This window comes from Oryzias latipes, chromosome 22, assembly GCF_002234675.1.
Source record: "Oryzias latipes chromosome 22, ASM223467v1".
Lineage (NCBI taxonomy): Eukaryota > Metazoa > Chordata > Actinopteri > Beloniformes > Adrianichthyidae > Oryzias > Oryzias latipes.
This window is the reverse complement of record NC_019880.2, coordinates 1,013,033-1,033,713: the sequence shown is the minus strand read 5'-3', so window position 1 is coordinate 1,033,713 and position 20,681 is coordinate 1,013,033. Positions and strand designations below refer to the sequence as shown.

Below are 20,681 nucleotides of genomic sequence, written 5' to 3'. Positions count from 1 at the left end.
AGTCCGTGCTGCCAGCCCCGCCCCCAGACTAACACACACACACTGTCTCCGCGGAGCTAGCGGTGATCGGCTAAACGCTTTAATTTAATGCACAAAATCCATCTTTGCCAAAGTTCGGATGTTGTTTGTTTTTGTGGGAGAAACGCAGACTATTTAAAAAAATGTTTTTATTTTATTTTAATTTTTTGATAAGGAATTTACAATCTGGAATTTACAATCTGCAGAAGGGTTTACAATCTATAAACAACAAACGTATGAAATATATGCAAGTTATGCAGACACGCTGCCGAGGCCCGCTATTGGATGATGTCTTGAAATGGGCGGCACCCACGCAGAGTGAAAGGCGGAGCCTCAGACATGGAGTCGTCCTACTTCTGTGTTGAAAGGAACTCAGTAAAATAACTAACATTTAATAAACAATTTGTTTATTGTGTGTGCCAAAGGTAATATTATCATAAGCAGTGATGTTGTTGACTATAAAAGGCTGAAGACCAACAGGGTGGGGGCCCTGTAAGGGGGTGTACCAGCAAAGGTTGCACTGATCCTTCAGATGGAGTCAAAGGATCAGTGGAACTGAGCAGGAATGTTCTCACCTCTGCCTTCTGGATCTGTGGGATCACAGATGAGTTTGATGAAGATGTTGGAGAGGAGTTTCCAGCGTTCTGCCAGGATCAATATTTCCACATCAGACTCCAGGGATCCATCGTGTGGAATCAGTTTCAATCAGCCTCAACCTGGAATATTTGAATTCAGGAGAAAAAACACAAACGTGTTAAAAAAATGACAGAGTCTGCTTTATCTTTTTCTTCTATTTTCTTTTTAGACATTTCAATACAGGAGGACGTTGAACTATTTGTTTGCATTCATGTTATGTTTTGAATTCTTTTATTCAAATTTTCCCCACATAAATAAATGAACAGAAAGTAAATCTTCTGTTTGGTTGATACTTTTTTGGCTTTTTTTCCAGAGGTTTTGGGTCTTCAATGACCCACTTTGGGACCTGGAAAAACAAGCCGACGGTTCTCTCAGGAGCTCATAATTCAGACTTCACCTGACTTTTTTTTCCCCCCTTCGGTCTGACTTTGTAGTTTGGATGCCAGTTTTCCCCATAGGAAAGGGTGTCTCGCGGTACAGACATGACGTAGGGATTTTAACAAGTGTGCCAGCTCTGGTGTCTCAACTAAAGCCTACTGTCACCAGGAAAAAGCATATTTTATGTTCAAGAGACTGCCTGCAAACTCAACAGATCACTTCGAACATCCGCCTGATGGATTGTTCCTGGCAGGTCGGAGAGGCTCACATAACCCCATTAGTTATCTCTGGGGCTGCAGGATCTTAGCCCACGAAGAGAAACGTGGACTAAATCCAAACGGTGATACAGAGGAGAGGAGAAAGCCTCATTAATCCCGGGTGAAAGCCTTTTTGGCGTCAGCAGAGAGAGCAGACACTTTCTGCAGCACATCCACATGAACTTCTGTGAACCCGGAGGTTCGCAGTGAGGCGAACACGCAGAAGAGCATCAGAGAAACCAGCAGCTTTGGTGTTTGAAAAGAGTGAAGCGGGAAAACAGTAGATAGTAAATAAAAACACATTCAATAATTAACATGTATATTATAGGTTGAAGACCAGTAAATGTTTTTTGTGCTACAGAAAAAGATCCATCCTCTTTGGCGGTGCGGCTCTGGGTCGATGATGTCTTGGGGATTTGCGAAGAACTTGGGCGGTTTAATAAAACCCCCCTGAAGGCTGATGGCGGTTAGACCTTTCCAAAGCACCGCTCCAGGTGGAGAGCAGGGTGGAGGAGGACCGACGGCCCCTCCTGAACGCAGAGAGAAACAAGCATTCATGACTGTGATGGTAATTTGCTGAGAAGAAAGGTGGGCTATAGTCATTTCAAAGGGAAGGCCTGATGGACGATGGCGTGCAGAGGGACGTGACAACTCAGCGTACCTGTACGTGATGTAAATCTTCCTTATTGAGGCACCAAGATGAAGACATCTGGGGTGACGGTACAGACTCAGCTCCACTAGAGTGGACAGACCACAGCCACCTTTGTCCTGAGTGACCCTTGTGCTATCTTAGATGACCCCCCCCCCCTTCCATTGACGTGTTCTCCCTACCATGACAAAGGTGGATAAAGGTGGAAAGATTTCATGTAATCCATGGACACCAGTGAAGATCACAAATCATTGAAGAAAAAAGGTTCAGAGCACTGTCTAGTGGGTCTAGATGACCCCACTCCCAATGTTACAGTGCCTAGGATAGAACAAGGGTTAAAAGCAACATTTAAGACACAAACAAAATATGTGGAGAAAGAACACACAGGATAAGGCAGAAAAATGATTGTAAATGTAAATTTCCACACAGCTGAAGAACGCAAACCTACAGTTAATTCCATCAAACACACACAGCTGACACCTCCGCCCTTCGGTTCTCCTCCTCTTTTTGGACTCCATACCATCTGCAGGAGAACAGAGACCCTCGTTCTCCAGAGAAGCAGAGTTTCCTAGTTTGGTCCAAACCAGGAGAGCCATCAGAGGAACACAGACCAGGACCAGAGCCTCCAGTCTGGAAGTTCCTTTAGGGTCCCTCTCACAGTCCACCTGAGCTCTGCTCCATTCCGATTGCTCTCTGACCTCAGTGTCCAGAGCAATCCAGGTTTGAGGCCAGATGCCCCGCCCCCATACAGCAGGTGGCAGTACGCCCTGTTTTCATTGGTTTACATCCAGCAGTAAATGAGAGAAGGAGGCCTTTGAGCTCACAGAAAAAAGGAAAAAAGAACTCATCCTGTGAGTTTTCCTGTTTGTCTTTAGCGCTCAGAGTCGCAGACGGCAGACTGTCAGAGCAGCTGATGAGACTGAAAATCAGCAAACCAAACACGTGGTTGCCTAGGCAACCACATCTGCTGGACTTTACCGCTCTGAACAAGGTTTTGACTGAACTATTACTTTTTCGCTGAAAAAATAAAAGAAGCAACATCCTTTCAAATGAAAGGGATGTTTATTTTATTATCATTCTTGCACACCAGTCCTGGGGGGCCGGTACCTGAGTTAGGAGAGTCCCACCAACGAGAAACAGCCGAGGGAAATGGGAAAGTAGATGATTAGCTGATTAAAAAAAAACAACAGCAAAAATCAAACTTTTTTCTGCTAACCGCCAAGCACAGTGGTGGAGGATTCATGATGTGGGATTGTTTCTCTGGTGACTGTTCTGTCATAAATGTGCTCGTTTTCAGTTAATTTCATTGACACAGAAACAGCAGCTTTTCATTTCACCACTTTTTATTCTTTAAACAGCATCTGGATGATTCCACACAAAAATACAAGCTGTGACCTGCTTCAAATATTTACATGAACTTCATAGAGAGAGAAAAAAAACATGCAAACGAACAAAACCGGGTTGTGACAGTACAGCGTCCTGGAAAAGCGGGTAAAAAGCTGAAACCTCGGTCCTGCGCTGTGAGAAGAGCCTCACGCTCAGACCGGTCTGTGCGGGCCGCCCTCAGCCCGACACATCTGCTACGGAGCGCGCTCAATCTGGAGGAAATCTGCCAGGACTGAAGCACAAACAGAGAGGAAAAGAGATGTGCAACATGTGCAGAGGAACTGCAGTATCCTTGGGGGGGGCTGAAGCACTGTACATGGGGGCCTTGGAGGCGGAGCAACGCTAATGTCACCAAGATGCGACAAGCAGCAGCTACAATTTCACGAAGGTTGGTGTGCAGATGTGGACTCCAGAGTCCCTCCAGTCTGCTCGTCCTCCTTTCTCCTGTTCGGCTCAGGTGACAACCTGGGGCTCCCAGACTTGGCTGGCCAGCAGGGGGCGGCACTGAGCGACGGCCAGGGGTCCCGCAGGCGTCTGGCTGTCCAGGCAGAGGCCGCTGACCATGTGCAGCAGAGCTGTGCCTTTTGGCTTCCACTTCTGCAAAGAAAAAGATATTTACAACTGAAAAGGGTTCATCTGTGAGGAGAATCTGAAGGTTCTGCTCACAGCAGGTTCCTGTCAGAGATGAGGAACAATCTGAGTCAGACTTGGATTAGTGTGATCACATGGACGTCTGGCTCGCTAAGCTCACAGGGGAAAAAGCACAGCTTGGCCAGCAGCAATCAGCGCCCCCCCCCCCCCCCCCCATCCAGAAAAAGGAAGACAAATGTGAACGTAGCACCTCGATCTTCATATGACGCTTATTGTACCATAAATGTAGAAGTTGACTCTGTTCCTTTAATAAACCAAAGTTCACATAAATGAAAGGTCTTCAGGAAGAGTCAGTGAGGAACAGAAACACTCATCAGCCCAGGAATCACCACGTTCAGAGTCCTGATGCCCCGCCTCCTTTAGTCATCCAGTCAAGAAATCCCTTCAACCAAAGCAAAATGTCTCAAACCGAAACTCTTCATCTGCATCTGAAGAAGACCAGAAAGTTTCTGCCATGCTTGAGTCTGAAAGATCCACCATCCACTCATGGAGGAAACTATGATGAGAGGAGAACCAGAGACCAAAGAGGGTCCAAGAACAGGAGGAAGGCTCGTCCAGGAGGTCACGACAGACGGTCAGACCTCACTGGACTCAGGTCAGGTCAAAGGTCACGATCCAGCAGTCAGAAAGAGACTTTAGGACAAACTCGGATCCATGAGAGACGCTGCTGAGGAACAGGAACATCTGGAGGATCCACTGGACCTCTGGACTGATGTTCTGATCAGACACAAGAACATCTGCAAACATCTGGACTCAGACTTTCAGAGTCAGGCATGGAGGTGGGAGTGTGATGGTGTGGGGCTGCTTCAGTACCTGGAGAACCAACATCGTGTTCAGCCTGATTACTAGAAAACGTAATCATCAGTAAACTAAAATTATTCAAACATCTTTCATTAAAAATGAAAACATTTAAAAAAAACTGAAATACTTTTCACATCTAATCAAAAATAATGTAAAATTGAGTTAAAAATACTTTAATGGTTCTCAAGTAGAAATGTGCAAACTATCACAGACTTATGAGAATGTTTCCTTCTGTGCTAAAATACTATTTAGAAAAATGAGAACCTTTGATTGAAACCCTTTTAAACTTGTTTTTAAAAGGTTTAAGGAGACGTTTCCACAGTGAGTTAAGCTTTTCTGCATTAAACCACGAGGCTCTCTGGCTTCGTCCCGGGTGGACCGGATGATTCCAGCCTCCAGATGTTTCTGCAGCCGGTCTGACGAGAGGAGAGCGCGGTGTCTGTCGGCAGACCAGCAGCTCCGCTCGGAGCGTTCCCGTTTTTAGCCGACGGTCTGAGGGGATAAGAGGTGAACTAAAGACAAGGGCTGAGCGCTAAGCTTGGAGGTGAGGGAGGGGTTAATCTGAAAATCCCAGGGAAAGTGCCCCCGGCTGCCCACTGAGGCAGACGTGTTTGTGCCGCCGGCTGCGCAGACGGACGTCAGCACTGCGTCTGCTCAGACGGTTCCAGTGAAGCTGCTATAAAATGTCCTCAGATGTTTTGGGATGAAAAGGTTCGGATGGAGGCATCTCACAGGGTGTTTAAGGAAAGGGGCAGATCTTAAGGGGGGGTTGCATCCATGACCCCCCGTGCTGCTCTAAGGCCGGATGGGCAGAGAGGCTCACCTGTTTAAAAAACTCTGCTGAGTCTTTATATACTTGTCTGTATGAACGACATCTGGAATATTTACTGATCTGAGCTTGTGAGATACAGAAGAGTTTGTTCTTTAAAGCCTTTTTCCAAAGTATACAGAAATTAGCCTCTTTTCGTCTTCCTCCCTCCTGAGAAGAAGCACTTTGACGGCAGGATCCGGTTCTGCGTCAGTCTGGTCCGTGTTCTGCAGAACAGCACCAGAGCAGGAAGCTGCCGGTTTGCGTGACTGAGGTTGAAAAGTGTCCAGCTCGCTGTGACTGACACATGGAGGACCACTGAAACGGCATGAAGACGCCTTTCAAGGCGTTCTGGATCAAGGAGGAACATCCAGACAGACTCTGGAAACTCTGGAGGAAAGAAAGGGGGGCAACATCTGCACCTTCTGAGCTGAAGATGGAGGAGAAAGAGGAGAGAAACCTCCAGCTTACAGAAAAAACAGCGACTCCTGTTTGTCTGCTGTGGATTGGAGGTGGAATGACCTTCCAGAGGCAGACGAAGGTCAGGGGGCTTCACTGCTCTCACCTGTCGGGGCTCCTTGGCATTGCAGAGCTCCATCTTGACCTTTGACCCGGCAGAGAAGGTGGAGATGGCGAGGCAGAGATCCTGCTGCCGGATCAGCGGCTCCACCAGCTCCCATTTCTGCAAAAACAAAGGGGGGAAACTTCCAGAGCAGATGTTTAGTTTCTTTTGCCGCTGTGATCGAAAGGTTTTATGCCCCTGTGGGCGGGACTGAGTAACCCCGCCCCCCACAGCCAACATTAGCGGTGTAACAAAATAGCAATAATGGAGGTATGCAGGTGATTCCGGGGGGGGCTGACCTGCGATGACGGCCTGCTGACTCCGATGCTTCGGCACTCCGTCAGGATGAGTCCATCGGTTCTGCGGTTCTCCAAACACAGACCGCCTTGTTTCAGGACGCTGGCCACAGCCGCCTGCTCCGGAACCCTGGGGGGGGGCAAAACAAACAACAACAGAAAAAAACCCAGCCTTACAATAAAAACTAGAAACATACTAATGAGACCCCCCCACACGGATAAACACGTAAAAATAACAAAACCAAAGAAATCAACCTTTTCAAATGTCCCCACACTTTCACTCTCGTTTGTTAAGCATCTCTATTTCTATTCCTGTGGTCCGAGTGAAAACTGGATTCTGATTCCCCCTCTGGTCACCAGCAGGAACCATCTCCAGAGTTCTAGCCACACGGCCTGATGCTGCACACCTGACTCTCTCACTCATCAACCATGGCAAACTTAAGTTCTGCACTGAGCTCAGCTCAGTGTGAAGTCTTGTTTGTGCCACTCTGCCTGCAGTACCGAGTGTTAGACCCTGACCCTGACCCACCTGCCTCTCCTCTGATGATCTCATGCCTGTTATCAACTCCTGCCTGCCTGACCCTGATTTAGCTCTGTGGACTTTCAGCTGAGCTAATAAACCTGCTGCATTTGGATCCAGCTGTCTGCCTGTTCCTGTGACACCGGGTGTCCATAAGAAGTGATATTACCGATAAGAAGTTTGTTCCTAGAGCCTGGATGTTCATAATTATTGCACTGGCCAAACCAAAGCAAGAGAAACTTAATGAAATCAAGAGAGTAAAATCGTTTGTTCATGGTGGAGATTTCCTCAATCAAAGCGTCTAGGAATCTACTTGTGGATTTTGTTTCTTTGAAACAAACTTTAGCTTCATCATCTGGACAAAAACAAGCGCTAGGAGGTGAACTTCCCTCTGAAACGAAGCTTTAATCACTTAGCAGGACGTTTTGGCATATAAATCACTTTCCTCCGCTGGTTAGTCCTCATACACCAGCTGCAGCAGAGCCAGACTGTAGCCGTTACCATGACAACGTATCACACCACTTATCGTCCGCTTTTTGTGGAAAAACAATGTAGACACGACAGATAACAAGATTAAAGTATTAATAATTGATTGAATATTTATTTCTTTTGTAGGTGACCATGGTTTAAGCGGTTTGATGCCCTTCGAGGCGTCCATGATCAGAAAGAGTTCATGCTTTATAGCTCACACATTTCTCCTGGTGGGATAAAGAAAGTCTTTCCCCAAACTTTTAAGGATGACCTCCTGACAGGAGAACCTGATGGACGAGCTTCACCTCTGACACAAACGACCCGGTGCTCAGAAGAACACGCCCTTCTGCTCACCTGAGCTCAGGATAAACGTTCTCCATGTACCAACGGAAAGGCTTGCAGTTCAGTTTCCGCCGCAGGGACAGACGCTCAGTGATGCTGCAGGAATCAGAAAAACCAAACAGTCATGACAAACTTCTCAGAGACCCTCCTCTGCTGCTCCTCATCAAGCCTCCATTCAGGTCAGTTGCTGAAGAGCGCTGAGTGACACCATCCAGCCGTCTGCTCTGCAAAGCCTGGTTTCTGCAGGACTGCTGGGTTTCGCTTCTGTTTGGGGTCAAAGGTCATAAAAACGTCCCCAGGTGATTTAAACCGCCAAACTTGTGCTTTTCTCAGACTGGTTACCTTGGCAACCATGCAAAGATGATGTTCTAACAGATGCAAAGCTTTAACACACATTTCATCCAATTGATTTATATTAACGTTGCCATGGAAAGCCAAAAAAGTAGTTGCTATGGAAACGGGAACACTGTAAAAATGTGTGATCCACGGATGCAAAAGTAAAGAAAAATGGATAAAAATCCTCATCACTGTGGTACAACTGTTCACACTTATGCTCAGTAAAACAGGTTTAACATATAAAATGTGCAAATTTCATTGATATTTTCTGTTTGCACATGAGTGTAAAATGAAGACCACACCTTTAATTTAAAGGACTGACACCCCCACAGCAAAGCATCACGTGCTCTTTGGGCACAAATCTTGGGTGTGTACTTAAATAACTTCTGTTTGGCAAATATCTCAGCCTGTTTCTCAGCGGTAAACCCAGCTGGGGTGAAGCGTCTCCACCCGTCTTTGTGGGACACCTCACAGAGGAGCACCGGGAAGAGGACCAACCTGCCAAAGGCCTTTCCCTGAGCCGACGGCCGAGCTGAGTAGTAGAACTGCTTGTACTCATCCATCCACACCTCTGCGGCCCGCCGGGTGTTCCTGCGGGGACACGACATGCACTCAGACCCTGAGATGGTGGGGCTGCCGGCCCCCCCGCAGCACCGCCTCTATTTTTAACACAGATCCCACTGAACAGCAGAATGAGGTTTGGTTACACAGTTTCAGTGGAAACGGGTGGGAAAGAGAGCCGTCCACACGCTTGGTCAGACTAAGCTTGGACCAGCGTCCACGGTCCACGGACCAGCATCCACGGTCCAGCATCCACGGTCCAGCGTCCACGGTCCAGCATCCACTGTCCAGCGTCCAGGGACCAGCGTCCAGGGACCAGCGTCCACGGTCCAGCGTCCACGGTCCAGCGTCCACTGTCCAGCGTCCACGGACCAGCGTCCAGGGACCAGCGTCCACGGTCCAGCATCCACTGTCCAGCGTCCAGGGACCAGCGTCCAGGGACCAGCGTCCATGGTCCAGCGTCCACTGTCCAGCGTCCACGGACCAGCGTCCAGGGACCAGCGTCCACGGTCCAGCGTCCACGGTCCAGCGTCCACTGTCCAGCGTCCACGGACCAGCGTCCAGGGACCAGCGTCCACGGACCAGCGTCCACGGTCCAGCGTCCACTGTCCAGCGTCCACGGACCAGCGTCCAGGGACCAGCGTCCACGGACCAGCGTCCACGGTCCAGCGTCCACTGTCCAGCGTCCACGGACCAGCGTCCAGGGACCAGCGTCCACGGTCCAGCGTCCACGGACCAGCGTCCACTGTCCAGCGTCCACGGACCAGCGTCCAGGGACCAGCGTCCACGGTCCAGCGTCCACGGTCCAGCGTCCACTGTCCAGCGTCCACGGACCAGCGTCCAGGGACCAGCGTCCACGGACCAGCGTCCACGGTCCAGCGTCCACTGTCCAGCGTCCACGGACCAGCGTCCAGGGACCAGCGTCCACGGTCCAGCGTCCACGGACCAGCGTCCACGGACCAGCGTCCACTGTCCAGCGTCCACTGTCCAGCGTCCACTGTCCAGCGTCCACTGTCCAGCGTCCACGGACCAGCGTCCACGGACCAGCGTCCACGGTCCAGCGTCCACGGTCCAGCGTCCACAATTTAGCTCCAGCGATTTAACGTCTGCGATTCTGCATCCGCGTTTCAACGTTCATGATTTAGCAACCTCTCCTTCAGTGAAGGTGATCATGCTTTGGCGGTTTGGTGGGGGCTTTGAGGGTCACGGGGGATCAAGCAGACAGACTTACTTAATGTAGGTGAGAGCGTTGCCCTCAGGGAAGTCGTACGGGTGTCGCTTCCTGAACACGTGACCCACACGGCTGCAGGGGAGAATCTCCAGACTTCCTCCACACATCCAGACTCGGAATGAGAGCTCTACATGGGGGGGCAGAGAAGACACCGGCCGTCAGACCAGTCCTGGTCTCTAAACTCAGCCTGAAATGTTTGTGGACATCAGAGCTGCTTTTGTAAAGAGAAGGAATGAATGCTGATGCAAGAGGAAACAGGAAAGAGTTTAGAAAAACTGATTTTGTTCTATTTGGTCACAGGACCGTAGTGGAGCAGCAGAATTATTCTTCTCAAAGCAAACAGGAAGTGGCTCCAAGAAACCAAAATCCCACATATTGTGGTTTCCCCACGTCCAACGCTCAAAACCTTTGATTGACAGATTTTTTGTAGGGGTCTGGCCTTCCAACAAGCTCACACCTAATTGGTCAGAGTGGCTGAAACATTGACTCAGACAGACTCGGCCCAATCACTGCTCTCTAGCGACGCCTGGTTCCAACGTGAGAGCATCCGTATCATGAAAAGATGGCAACTGGATTGACCTTATTTGGTTGGAGCCAGGAGTGAAACATTTTCTGTAGATGACATCACTCGGTCCAGATCCATGACTGGGACAGACAGAAGTTAACTCCGCCCACTTCATCAACAGAAAGCAGTCAACTTTGAAGATCTATTGCGGTCCAACCACATGCCAGTCAACCCCCCCCCCCCCCCATGATACGCAAACTTGAGTAACAAAAAAAATTAAAATCCCCGCCCCCCTCAGAGTTGTCATCAGTCAGTAACAAAAAGCAACAAAAAAAAGTTTTGGGAAACCACAACTTCTGACTCCCTTCTGGAACCAGCCTCCAGTGGTCGATGGAGGAACTGCAACCCAGGGGGGGTTATAGTATTATCCCCTGAAGTGAGAAGCTCGGTTGATGGAGACATCATCAGCTGATCAGCGTGAATGTGGGCGTCGCCAGAAACTCAAACTTGCATCAACTGATGAAGGTTTGTGTTTTCTACCAACGCCAGCGTCTGCAGAGCCGTTCTAATGGGGGTTTGAGGCTCAGGCTTGTTTGGATTACAGAAGGGACACTAAAATAATCTGGATTGGAGTGTTTTGTCACAGATGTGCTGCCGTTGGGTCACTGAAAGCAGCTGTTCCTCCTGCTGTGAATGTTGGCCACAGTCGTTATCTGTCATCGATTTCTCCTGTTTTCACCAAAGGGTCACATTATTCAGGCTAAACTGATGTGTTTGGATCATAGCTGCTTTAACAATACACAGACATTAAACAAAACTAAAGTCCTTTAATTATTTTTGTATACTTTTTTATTTCAAATTCATTTTTAAATATTTCTTTTGTTAAGTCTTCATTGTTTTACGTCAATAAAGTTTCAAATGTCTCTTCATAAACTTTTCCATGTGCAGAATCAGAAGTTTTTTTTTCCAAGTCTCTCACCAAAGTTCTCGCCCCCCCAGATGTCCATGTGGGTGTCATACTGGCCCAGGTGGTTGAACCAGCTCTTGTCCATGACGAAGATGCCGCCGGCGATGACGGGAGTCCTGCAGATGCAGACGGACGTCCTGACTCCCCGAAAAAAGCTACCTTCATCTCATACAGAGGGGGCGGAGACTGACCTTATGGGGAGGGTGGGGTCGCTCCTCGCCATTTTCTGCTCTATAGGAATCTGCTCCCATTTAAAGTGGAGACTCCAGTCGAAGCCTGCCGTCAAAAAGACACTTTGACCCACAAAGACCTGCAGAGGATCTCACCATGACCTACAAACGGTCAGTAGAAGCCACTTTTTCTGGGATTTGGACCCTTTTCCCTCATTTCCCTCAAATCCTGAGGATGTGCATTCTCAGCCTGTCAGCCTGACCTCCTCTTAGGTCCGCTGAAGCAGCCAGGTAGGCGAAGTTATCCAGACTGATGACATCGATGATGGGGCTGACCACACGGGTGTGATCCTGCAGGAAAAGCAGAAGATTAACCCACCAAAACCCGAAACAGAAAATATTCTTTCTTTTGGTATCGAACCTGAATTTCAGGTTTGTTTTCAAATAAAAAGGAGCCTCAAACTCAAAGTGTGTCATCTGTAAAAACAGCATCTTTATGGATCTTTACACAAACACCACTGGAGACGTTTGCTCCACCTTTCAGAGATGGGAGTCTCTGGATCAGCCAGAACCCGTTTGGCCGAGAACTGATCCGGATTCTGAAGGTTGTGTTCATGTTTGAAGTGTCAATAAAGTTGTCTTCATTGACACAGAATGGCAGCAGAATTGGTGTTAACTGAGGTATGAGATGAGGCACTTGCTTTTCTTTTGCTCCTAAAAAGGCTGGTAACTGTAATCTATTACTTTCCTCAGGCAAAGCAACTAAGAGACTTTACAGGAGGCCGAAAATGCTCCTTTAAGATTAAAAGTTTCACAAAAACAGACACAGTGAAGCGTTGATTCAAAAAAGTGACGATTTTTTTCATGGATGAAGCTGATGAAGTTTGTGTGTGTGTGGGGGGGGGGGACTCCAACCATCTCCTGTTGCTCAGGAGTCTGCTCAGTGTGAGACATGTGGGCGGAGCCTAGGAAACGATGCTGCTTCGAAATGCTGCATCAACACAAACTGCAAAGAGCTGAGAGACGTTTTTCCACAGGAGGAGCTGGAAACCGACGTCCCAAACATTTAAGGAGGACGAATCGTCCACGAGTCTTTAAGGTGGACTCAATAGTTAGAATGTTATGCTGGAAATAGAGATGAATATGTGGAATAACATCAAGTACTACATGTAAATAAAAAAAACCTGCTGATATAGGATCCAAAAAGAAGGAGAAGAAGAATCTAAGTAAAAGAAACATCTTTACATTCTTTAGTCAGAGAAAACGGAGTAAAAATCAGATCTCTCTGCTGTTGCACAAACATTGAGTGGAAGTGCTGAGTGGATGACTTCATGCTTTCAGACAGCAGCTGGAGCCTCTCACCTCTTTGACGCGCTGGATCATGGGCTGCAGCCAGTCCGTGTTCACCTCACAGTGGCTGTCCAGGAAGGTCAGGATGGGGGCGGAGGCCGAATTCGCTCCTTTCACTCGCGATCGGATCAAACCTGAGAGAAGGCAGGAAGCTGTGGTTTAAACTCCTGCTGCAGCAACAGTTACGGTTCTTCAGCAGAGTGGAAATCTGCTGACGTTGAGGCTTCTTTCCGGCCGTCAGGCGAGAACTTTCTTCAGGGACGGACGGATGCAGAGGAGCAGAGACTCCGCTGACGCTAATCATTGGAGGGACTGAAGAGCCCATTTCAAAGACGTTTCAGGGCTTTATCCTAAAAACAGGTATTTACCTTCATGCTACATTGTTAAATAAGCTAATTATGCCAATATAATCTGACATAATTCCACGGATTAGTGTTTGAGCAGTTGATTTTGTCTGTAAATCTAATGCAGATCATAAAAATCGTTCAGGTGCAGATGTGAGTCAAATCTACATTAGAAAAAATAGTAAAGGCATAGATTAGTTCCTTCTATTAAATTAAAAATGGTATTTGAAGGATTATTTTTCTATTTTTTTCAGAAATGGTCATTTGTTAAAGTTTTACTGTAGATTTGAGATCTTTGGTGTTACAGAAACATGAATAACGTAACACAAAAAGAGGCGGTCTGGAAAAACGACAAGCCTCTAATTTAGCCGACGAGCTCCTGAAGGGATTTACGGCCTCAGTGGAACAAACTGAAATGGAAAACTGTACTTCTGTGAGCGGAAAACGACATAAATCCTCCGTCAGCCTCGACTTTGGTTGAAAGCAGCAACTGAAGGAGTTTCTAAAGGTTTAAAAGTCTCGGCGGCTGAAAATGAGGAATTTCTTACAAAATTTACAGGAAAACAAAGTGAATGAATGGGTGGGGGGGTCTGGAGAAGGAAGGTCACCCCGCCTGCAGAAAAGGACTTCATCCAGTCGGGCATAATCCAGAGGTGATCTCGGTCTGATTCAAAGGGGATCTTGGCGTGATCTGATCTCATTTCTGGTTGGGGGGGGGGGGGGGTAGTCTGGTTTGTGAATGACAGCTCGTTCTGTTCAGTAACACATCAGGGCCTTCCCCCTTCCACCCTGAGGCCCCGCCCCTTCCACTCACCTTCTCTGCGGCTGTTCCTCAGGCAGCGCACCTTTGGGATCTGGGCCAGCAGCTGGCAGTCCTCCACTGGGGGGGGAAAACAACACATCATGACTCCCAAACGCATGCTTCTGCGTGCTCATGAGCATGTACAGGTGTGTCTGACAGTCATCACTGCATTTTCCGCACGATACGGCTTTGCAGAAACTATGGCAGACTTTAGGATCTGTAAACAGTTTCTTGTTTGTTTTTGTCTAAAAGAACATTTTTATCTGAGTTTTGGTGAACTTTGTTCAGAACGGGAGGCCAGACGGTTAGAACTCTGGATGGGAATCAACAGCAGAACTACCGGTAATCTGCTAGACACAAACTAAAGCAGTGTTTTTCAACCACTGTTGAAACTCCTTTCAACCACGGCACACTACTGTGCTGTGGTTGTGGGAGATGATCAGGTGTGCTGAGAGAAATTGCCCTCAATAACTGATCTAAAACATTTCCATCTCCAGGATTTCAGCTCTTTGTTCATCCAAACAGGCCCTGATAAAACACTGAGTAGTTAGGAATATGAAAGATCATAAAATACTTTTTTCTTTGTGTTTATTTGATTCTATTAACCCTTGTGCTATCTTAGATGACCCCCCCCCTTCCATTGAGGTGTTCTCCCTACCATGACAAAGGTGGATAAAGGTGGAAAGATTTCATGTAATCCATGGACACCAGTGAAGATCACAAATCATTGAAGAAAAAAGGTTCAGAGCACTGTCTAGTGGGTCTAGATGAGTCTCACCTGGACTTCCTGTTAGCACCTCGCCCTTCAGTGAGGACAACGTCCGTGTGATTAAGGCGAACCTTAACAGGATTACACTCAGCCGAGACAATCTGCCCCCCCCCACAGGATCACCTCAGCTGAGCAAAGCAGGTCGGCTCACACAGGTGAAGCAGTCACCTGTTTCTGTAAACCTCCTGTGGTCACGTCTGCTAAGTGTAAGGTGAGACAAAAGGGGTTTCCCATGGCTCAGTGCAGGGGCTCTGTTGGTTTGCTCACCTTTCCCAGAATGCTGCAGTCTTTCTCTCAACATTTCTGTATCCATGAGGGACCGCCCACATCCACTAAACCTGGTTCTGACCCCCCACCCCCCGGGTCACGACCCTCACAGTCTTCATCATAAACATGGAGCTGCTGCTCTGGACTCTGGACCAGAATTCTCTCTGAGCTGAACCCGGATCAGCAAACGAGGAGCAGAACCACAGAAGAACTTACGGTCCGAGCTGAAGTCGTCGATCAGGAGGACTTCTTGGATGAGGGACGGAGGACTTCTCATCAGGACGCTGAAAGGAGGGATCAGGTGAAAACCGGTCCGTCTGAGGGGGCGGGGGGGGGTCACAGCCGTTACCTTTTGACGGTGCGAAGGAGGGTGGAGCGGGCTTCGTTGTGGAAGGTGATGATGACGGTGGTGGAGGGAAGGTCTGCATCGTAGCTCAGTGCGGCACACCTGTGTGGGAACAGGAGGCAGGAACAGGTGAAGACGCCGACGGCAGCAGGAGCGGACGGCAGCGCGGCGGCGTTGCCGTGGTGACCACATGGAACCCTGCGGTTGCTCGGCAACAATCACACAGATTCCTGACCCTCTTCATCCTCTGGATTCTGCAGCCGCCGCTCGGGTCAGAGAACGTGAAGCTCTGGTTCCTGCTGCAGAACCGAGGAACACCTAGAAAATAACACGCCATCGGCCGGAACCAGACGATGTTTGCATCGTCCTCATGCAGTCAAACCATGAGAAAGAAAATGATTGATTGATTGATTATATGATTGATTGATTGAAAGCAATTCCTGAAACGTTCATTCATTATATTTCTGACCTTTTAACTCCCTACACTCCTGTACGTTCTTTGAGGTCCACTGACAAAAATCTTTTATGTTCCAAAAACTCATTTTAAAACAAGAGGAGACCTCGCCTTTCAGGCAGTCGCTCCCCGACTTTGGAACGACCCCCCCTGTCTCTGCGCCAGAGATTGACTCAGTCGTGTGTTTTAAAGCTCAAGTTAAGACTTTTTTATTTAGGAAAGCTTTTAGCTGACTTTTACTTGTGTTCACGTTTGCCTGTTTGTTTATTTCTATGCCTGTGTGCGTTTTATTGGGTATCGCTACTGATTTTATATTGTTTTAACTTTGTGAAGCACTTTGTGAGTCGCTCTCTGTGAAAACTGCAATAGAAATAAAGATTACTTACTTACTTACTTCATAAATTGTTTAGAAAGAAAATGCTGCGTTCTTCACGTTTGCCCCTAATCCTATATGTATACATTTGCAGACATTAGTCAACTGATTAAATAACTAAATAGTCATGAATGATAAAAAATGGTAGCAGCTAATTTGCTGAGAGAAGAAAAACACAGAAAAGCTGAAACTGAATCATTTTCTTTCAGAGGAAAATCTTTAAAAACCTAAAACCTTTTAAATGTGTTTCAGTCTGTTTTTTAAATAAATAAAAAACATGAATTTCATCATGAAGTTAAAATAAAAGTCATGTAGAATCAGCAGGTGATGCCCCGCCCCCTTCACCTGTAGTGTCGGGTGTCCCGGATGGCGCGCTCCCCGCCCAGCCGGTCGCTCTCCTGCAGGTTGAAGGCGTGCTCCCTGTACGGGTCGTCCCCCGCCTTCAGCTGCTTGGCGGACAGGTAGGCCTTCTCGTCGAAGCCCCCCAGCAGCTGGCCCTGCGGCTCGGGTGGGGGGGGCTGACTCACCTGTGGGTCAGAACAGCAATGGGCGAGTCTGTTTGACTTTACAGGAAGTGTTTAACCCTCCTGGTGCATCTGCATGCTCCTCATGAGACCAGCCGCTATAATCAATGGTTCTGATGTTTGAACTCCCCCCCCCCCCCCCAAAAGGACCAGTCAGCCAATATTCTGTCATCAGGTCAGCTGATCGCTGCTAACGAGGCAGAACTGAGGCGACCGCATCCATTCAGAGTCAATACCTGCGGGGAGATCAACGGATTTTACCTGCAAGCTGCGGGAAAAGGCCCCCCCCCCAGACATGCACCTGTTTGAAGGTCAGAGGCCTAGGTTTCCCTCCTTACAGGTCACAGGATTATCAGGAAGAACCTGAAGCGGATGATCTCACCTCCAGACTCGAGTTAAATCCGTTTACAGCCGTTTCTGTTCGGCCACAGGATCCACCGGGGTGGGGGGTGGGGTCGGGGGGGTATCCGGTCTTCATCCGTCTGACTGCAGGTCAGAGCCTTAACCTGAGAGCATCACCTGCTGCTCCACCCCCTGACTATTCCTCTTGAGGTTTGCTGCTGGGCTTCAGAAAGCAGAACCTCTTTCTCTGGGCCTGTGGCTACAAAACAAGCCCCAACCATGATCCTTCCACCACCCTGCCTCACTGCAGAATTCTTTGTCCAAAATCTTCAGAAACCGAGGAAGACTCAAAGAAAGCTCTCCAGACATGAAGGAAACGCCGTAACGCTTGCAGCAATCCAAAAGCTCCAAAAAAATGACAGGAAAACCACTAAACGTCAGGAAAGATTTTGTTCATGCTATATGCAAAAGTCTTTGTCCCTTAAGGCAACAGATAACATGACAGCAGCCTGTGGGGGGGGGACTGTAATCTTCCATCAACCCTTGATACAAGTTTTCCTGATTTTGGCTTCATTTGCGTCATGGCTGCCCTCTGAAGGAGGTGCAAGTGAGAGCCAAAGAGAAGGTGGAGCTGAGGAGAACAAAGACAGCCATGTCCACCCGGCCCTCCTCTGCTCGCCGCTCCGCTGGCCGCCATCGGCTGGCAGGTCAGGTGAACAAACAGCAGCCAGGAGCTGGGAGCGTCAACAACCGCTGATGAAATCTGGGATTACGGTTCAAAGGACAACAGGGTCAAAGGTGAGACCAGGCAGGAACCAACTCCTCTTTTCCCGTCCTCTGATCTCCACTCGCACCTCGCTCCCCCGGCTCAGGTTCCTCCTTTCAGGAGGGGGGGGGGGGTGATGCCATGGTTTGAACTGAAGCGAATAATGTTTTAATGAGCTGCTGCTCCTGGGGAGAAACATCCTGACATGTCGGAGCACAACCTCAGCTGCAGATGAAGCAGCTGGATCTCCTCTGCAGCAGATCCAAGGAGGAGGAGGAGGAGGAGGAAGAGGAGGAGGAGGAAGAGGATGAGGAGGAAGAGGAGACCCCCTCTGACGCATTTACAACCAAACCTGTTCATCTTCAACCTCTTTTCCAGACCTGCGGCTGAGCAGCAAACAGGAGCTGGAGACCCAAACAACCACGTAAAGATCGATCTGGACTCAGAACCGACCGCTGCCTTTGAGAAAGAGAACATGATGACGGATCGCTGAAACACGTCTACTGACAGATGTTCAGTCGGGCAGATTTGGGCCGTTCAGAGCAAACTAACATTTTCAGAAGGAAAATAAAGAAGCTGAAACAGCTGATTTATGTTCAAGACCTTTATCTGCCAAACAGGGAAAGAAAATGAATCCAGATCAGGATCCAGATCAGGATCCAGATCCAGATCCAGACCCAGACCAGGACCAGATCCGGATCCAGATCCAGACCAGATCCAGATCCAGATCCAGACCAGGACCAGATCCAGATCCAGATCCAGATCCAGTCTGCTCAAACTGTGAGAAAATGAGGCACAAAAGCAAATGAACACGACTCAGCAAAAACCTGAAAGTGATGAAGATGAGCAGACTATCCAGCAAAACCTCAAACCTTCCAGCTGTTGGGAGTAACTCATCACTGTAGTTGTGTATTACAGTTACAAAATTACTAAGTAATCCTTTACAGCTTGACACCATCAAACTCTGAATTACAACCGTTTTCCTTCCAAAGTCGTGTTCAGCTTTTCTGTCTTGTCGAACCCATTTTTCCCCATAAGGCTGCTTATCCGGCGTCTCGTCTTCGTCTTTGTCTGTTTTTGTTTTTCCTCAGAGACACAAACGTGATTTTCTGGATTTTCCCTCAATGTTCTAGAAATCCCGTCTAAAGCAGAGCGGCCTCTCTGGAGTCCTCCTTCCTTTTGGTTTGATCCACTCGTCATCCTGTGTGTCTCTGCTCTGTGTGGCTCCATCACACCTGCAGACGGACCACCTGACCCCCCCCCCCCCCCCCCCTCCAGGTGGGGCTCTGGAACATCATGGAGGCTGTTTTTCTTTGGAAATGATGGACTGGTTTGTGCGCAGCTCCGGAGTTCCTCCATAGAACCGGATGTTGATCAGATGAAGCAGCTGGAGGGCATCTTCCCGCGTGGTGTGTGTGTGTGTGGGGGGGGGGGGGGGGCAGTGTTTTTCTTCTCTCCCAAAAACGTTTGTTTCCTTCGGACGCTAAAGGTCTGCGCACATTTACACGTCTGCGCGTGACGCACGCGATTTAGGTTCTTAAAGCCTCTTAGGGTACTTGAGGACCGGCCGGGGGGGGGGGGGGGGGGGGTGTAGAAAACAAAGCGCAGGCTGCAGACGGAGCTGCGTGCGCCACGGACAGTGATCCGCGGGGCTCAAGCGGCGCGCGCGTCAAACATCCTCCAGCCTTGACAGCAGCTCATTACACCCCAACTTTCGCGCACGCGCACGTACATCAACATGCATCACACACTCTCCTGCAGCGCCTTTGCCCCCCCCCCCCCCCCCCCCCCCTCCCGTCCCCCGGTGCACTCACTATTAAAGGGAGGGTCCCGTCGTTCGGGTGGATCTCCAGGCGCCCCGGTGCGGCCCCCACCTTCTGCCCGTGGCCCCTTCCGCGGGACTGCCACGCCGCCGCCGGCGTCGACGGGGGCTTGTTGTCCTGCCACAGGTAATAAAACGTCCCCAGGATCCACGCGACCGTCAGGATCGCGATGGCGTTGGCGCGTATCCTACGCATGCTGAGCCCATACGGAGGACGGCGCCGTCCGCACCGCGGCAGAACGTGCAGCCTCCGCCGCCGGTGATGCGCTCGAGCGCCGAGCAGCGGCTTCTGTGAGCGCGTGAACGAGACGCGCTCCGCTAGGATTTACGCGCCGCTCGAACGGCGGTCCTAGCGCCTGGTCATTCTGCCTCCCCCCCGCCCCGCCGCTCTCACGCGCGCTGATGTCCATCCGCTGGAGGGGGCGTCTCTGCATCCAGGGAGGAGCTTGGAGCTCTCATCTCCTCCTCTGTCTCCGTGCGCGCTCGTGCGTCAGTCCAACATGTTGCAGGTCAACAAACAAGAAGCTTTCCCTTTAACCACCCCCCTCCCCCCATGCAGGAGGAGAGGAGCTCTCCATTTTCTGAGGAAAATACAGCAGGTTAAAGGCGGTAATCTCAGACTTCTGATCTCCGGTAACTTTAATGTCAGACGAACCGGAGCGGACGGATTCAGATGGATGGATGGATGTGTGGATGGATGATGGATTTCAATTTCAATTCAATTCAATTTTATTTGTATAGCCCAAAATCACAACAACAGTCGTCTCGATGGGCTTGGAAGTGAAACATGAACTCAAAAGGATCACGAATACAAAGAGTTCAATAGAAAAATACTAAACTGAACTAACAAACTGACTAAGCTATACTGGCATCCCTGCCCTTAGACCCCCCTTCGCGGTAAGGAAAAACTCCCAAAAAAAACGGATTCCGGAAAAAACGAAGAAACCTCAGGGTGGTTGGATGGATGATGGATGGAT

At 49.1% G+C, this 20,681-nt stretch overlaps 1 protein-coding gene and 1 long non-coding RNA gene across 3 annotated transcripts; one reads left to right on the top strand and one right to left on the bottom strand.

The window, feature by feature from the left end:
• Positions 1-3,263: 3,263 nt before the first annotated feature.
• Positions 3,264-20,115, bottom strand: galnt16 (polypeptide N-acetylgalactosaminyltransferase 16). Of its 2 annotated transcripts, none has more exons than XM_023951663.1 (15): positions 19,697-20,111; positions 16,596-16,777; positions 15,427-15,525; positions 15,294-15,361; positions 14,054-14,119; positions 12,908-13,029; positions 11,809-11,896; positions 11,567-11,651; positions 11,388-11,491; positions 9,904-10,030; positions 8,610-8,702; positions 7,788-7,871; positions 6,446-6,572; positions 6,150-6,266; positions 3,264-3,921 (listed from the first exon to the last, which is right to left on the bottom strand). In XM_023951663.1, the coding sequence occupies exons 1-15, from the start codon at positions 19,898-19,900 to the stop codon at positions 3,778-3,780; spliced, it is 1,710 nt and encodes a 569-aa protein (XP_023807431.1). In that variant the 5' UTR covers positions 19,901-20,111; the 3' UTR covers positions 3,264-3,777. The 2 variants fall into 2 exon arrangements, with proteins under 2 accessions (XP_023807431.1, XP_023807433.1); XM_023951665.1 differs by lacking the exon at positions 3,264-3,921 and adding an exon at positions 4,938-5,974 and having other exon boundaries at positions 6,056-6,266; positions 19,697-20,115.
• On the top strand, positions 14,076-14,712 carry LOC111946843. The gene is made up of 3 exons (XR_002872622.1): positions 14,076-14,187; positions 14,330-14,383; positions 14,664-14,712. It is a non-coding gene; the product is annotated as an uncharacterized LOC111946843 (long non-coding RNA).
• Positions 20,116-20,681: the final 566 nt, after the last annotated feature.

What these genes read in the sequence shown, in the direction of transcription:
- galnt16 (XM_023951663.1), bottom strand. Translation starts at nt 19,900, where the DNA reads ATGCGTAGGATACGCGCCAACGCCATCGCGATCCTGACGGTCGCGTGG. An exon ending in TCAGCAGGCCGTCATCGCAG is followed by an intron (nt 6,267 to 6,445) that starts GTCAGCCCCCCC and finishes TTGTTTTTGCAG; the next exon opens with AAATGGGAGCTGGTGGAGCC. An exon ending in ATGCCAAGGAGCCCCGACAG is followed by an intron (nt 3,922 to 6,149) that starts GTGAGAGCAGTG and finishes TTTTCTTTGCAG; the next exon opens with AAGTGGAAGCCAAAAGGCAC.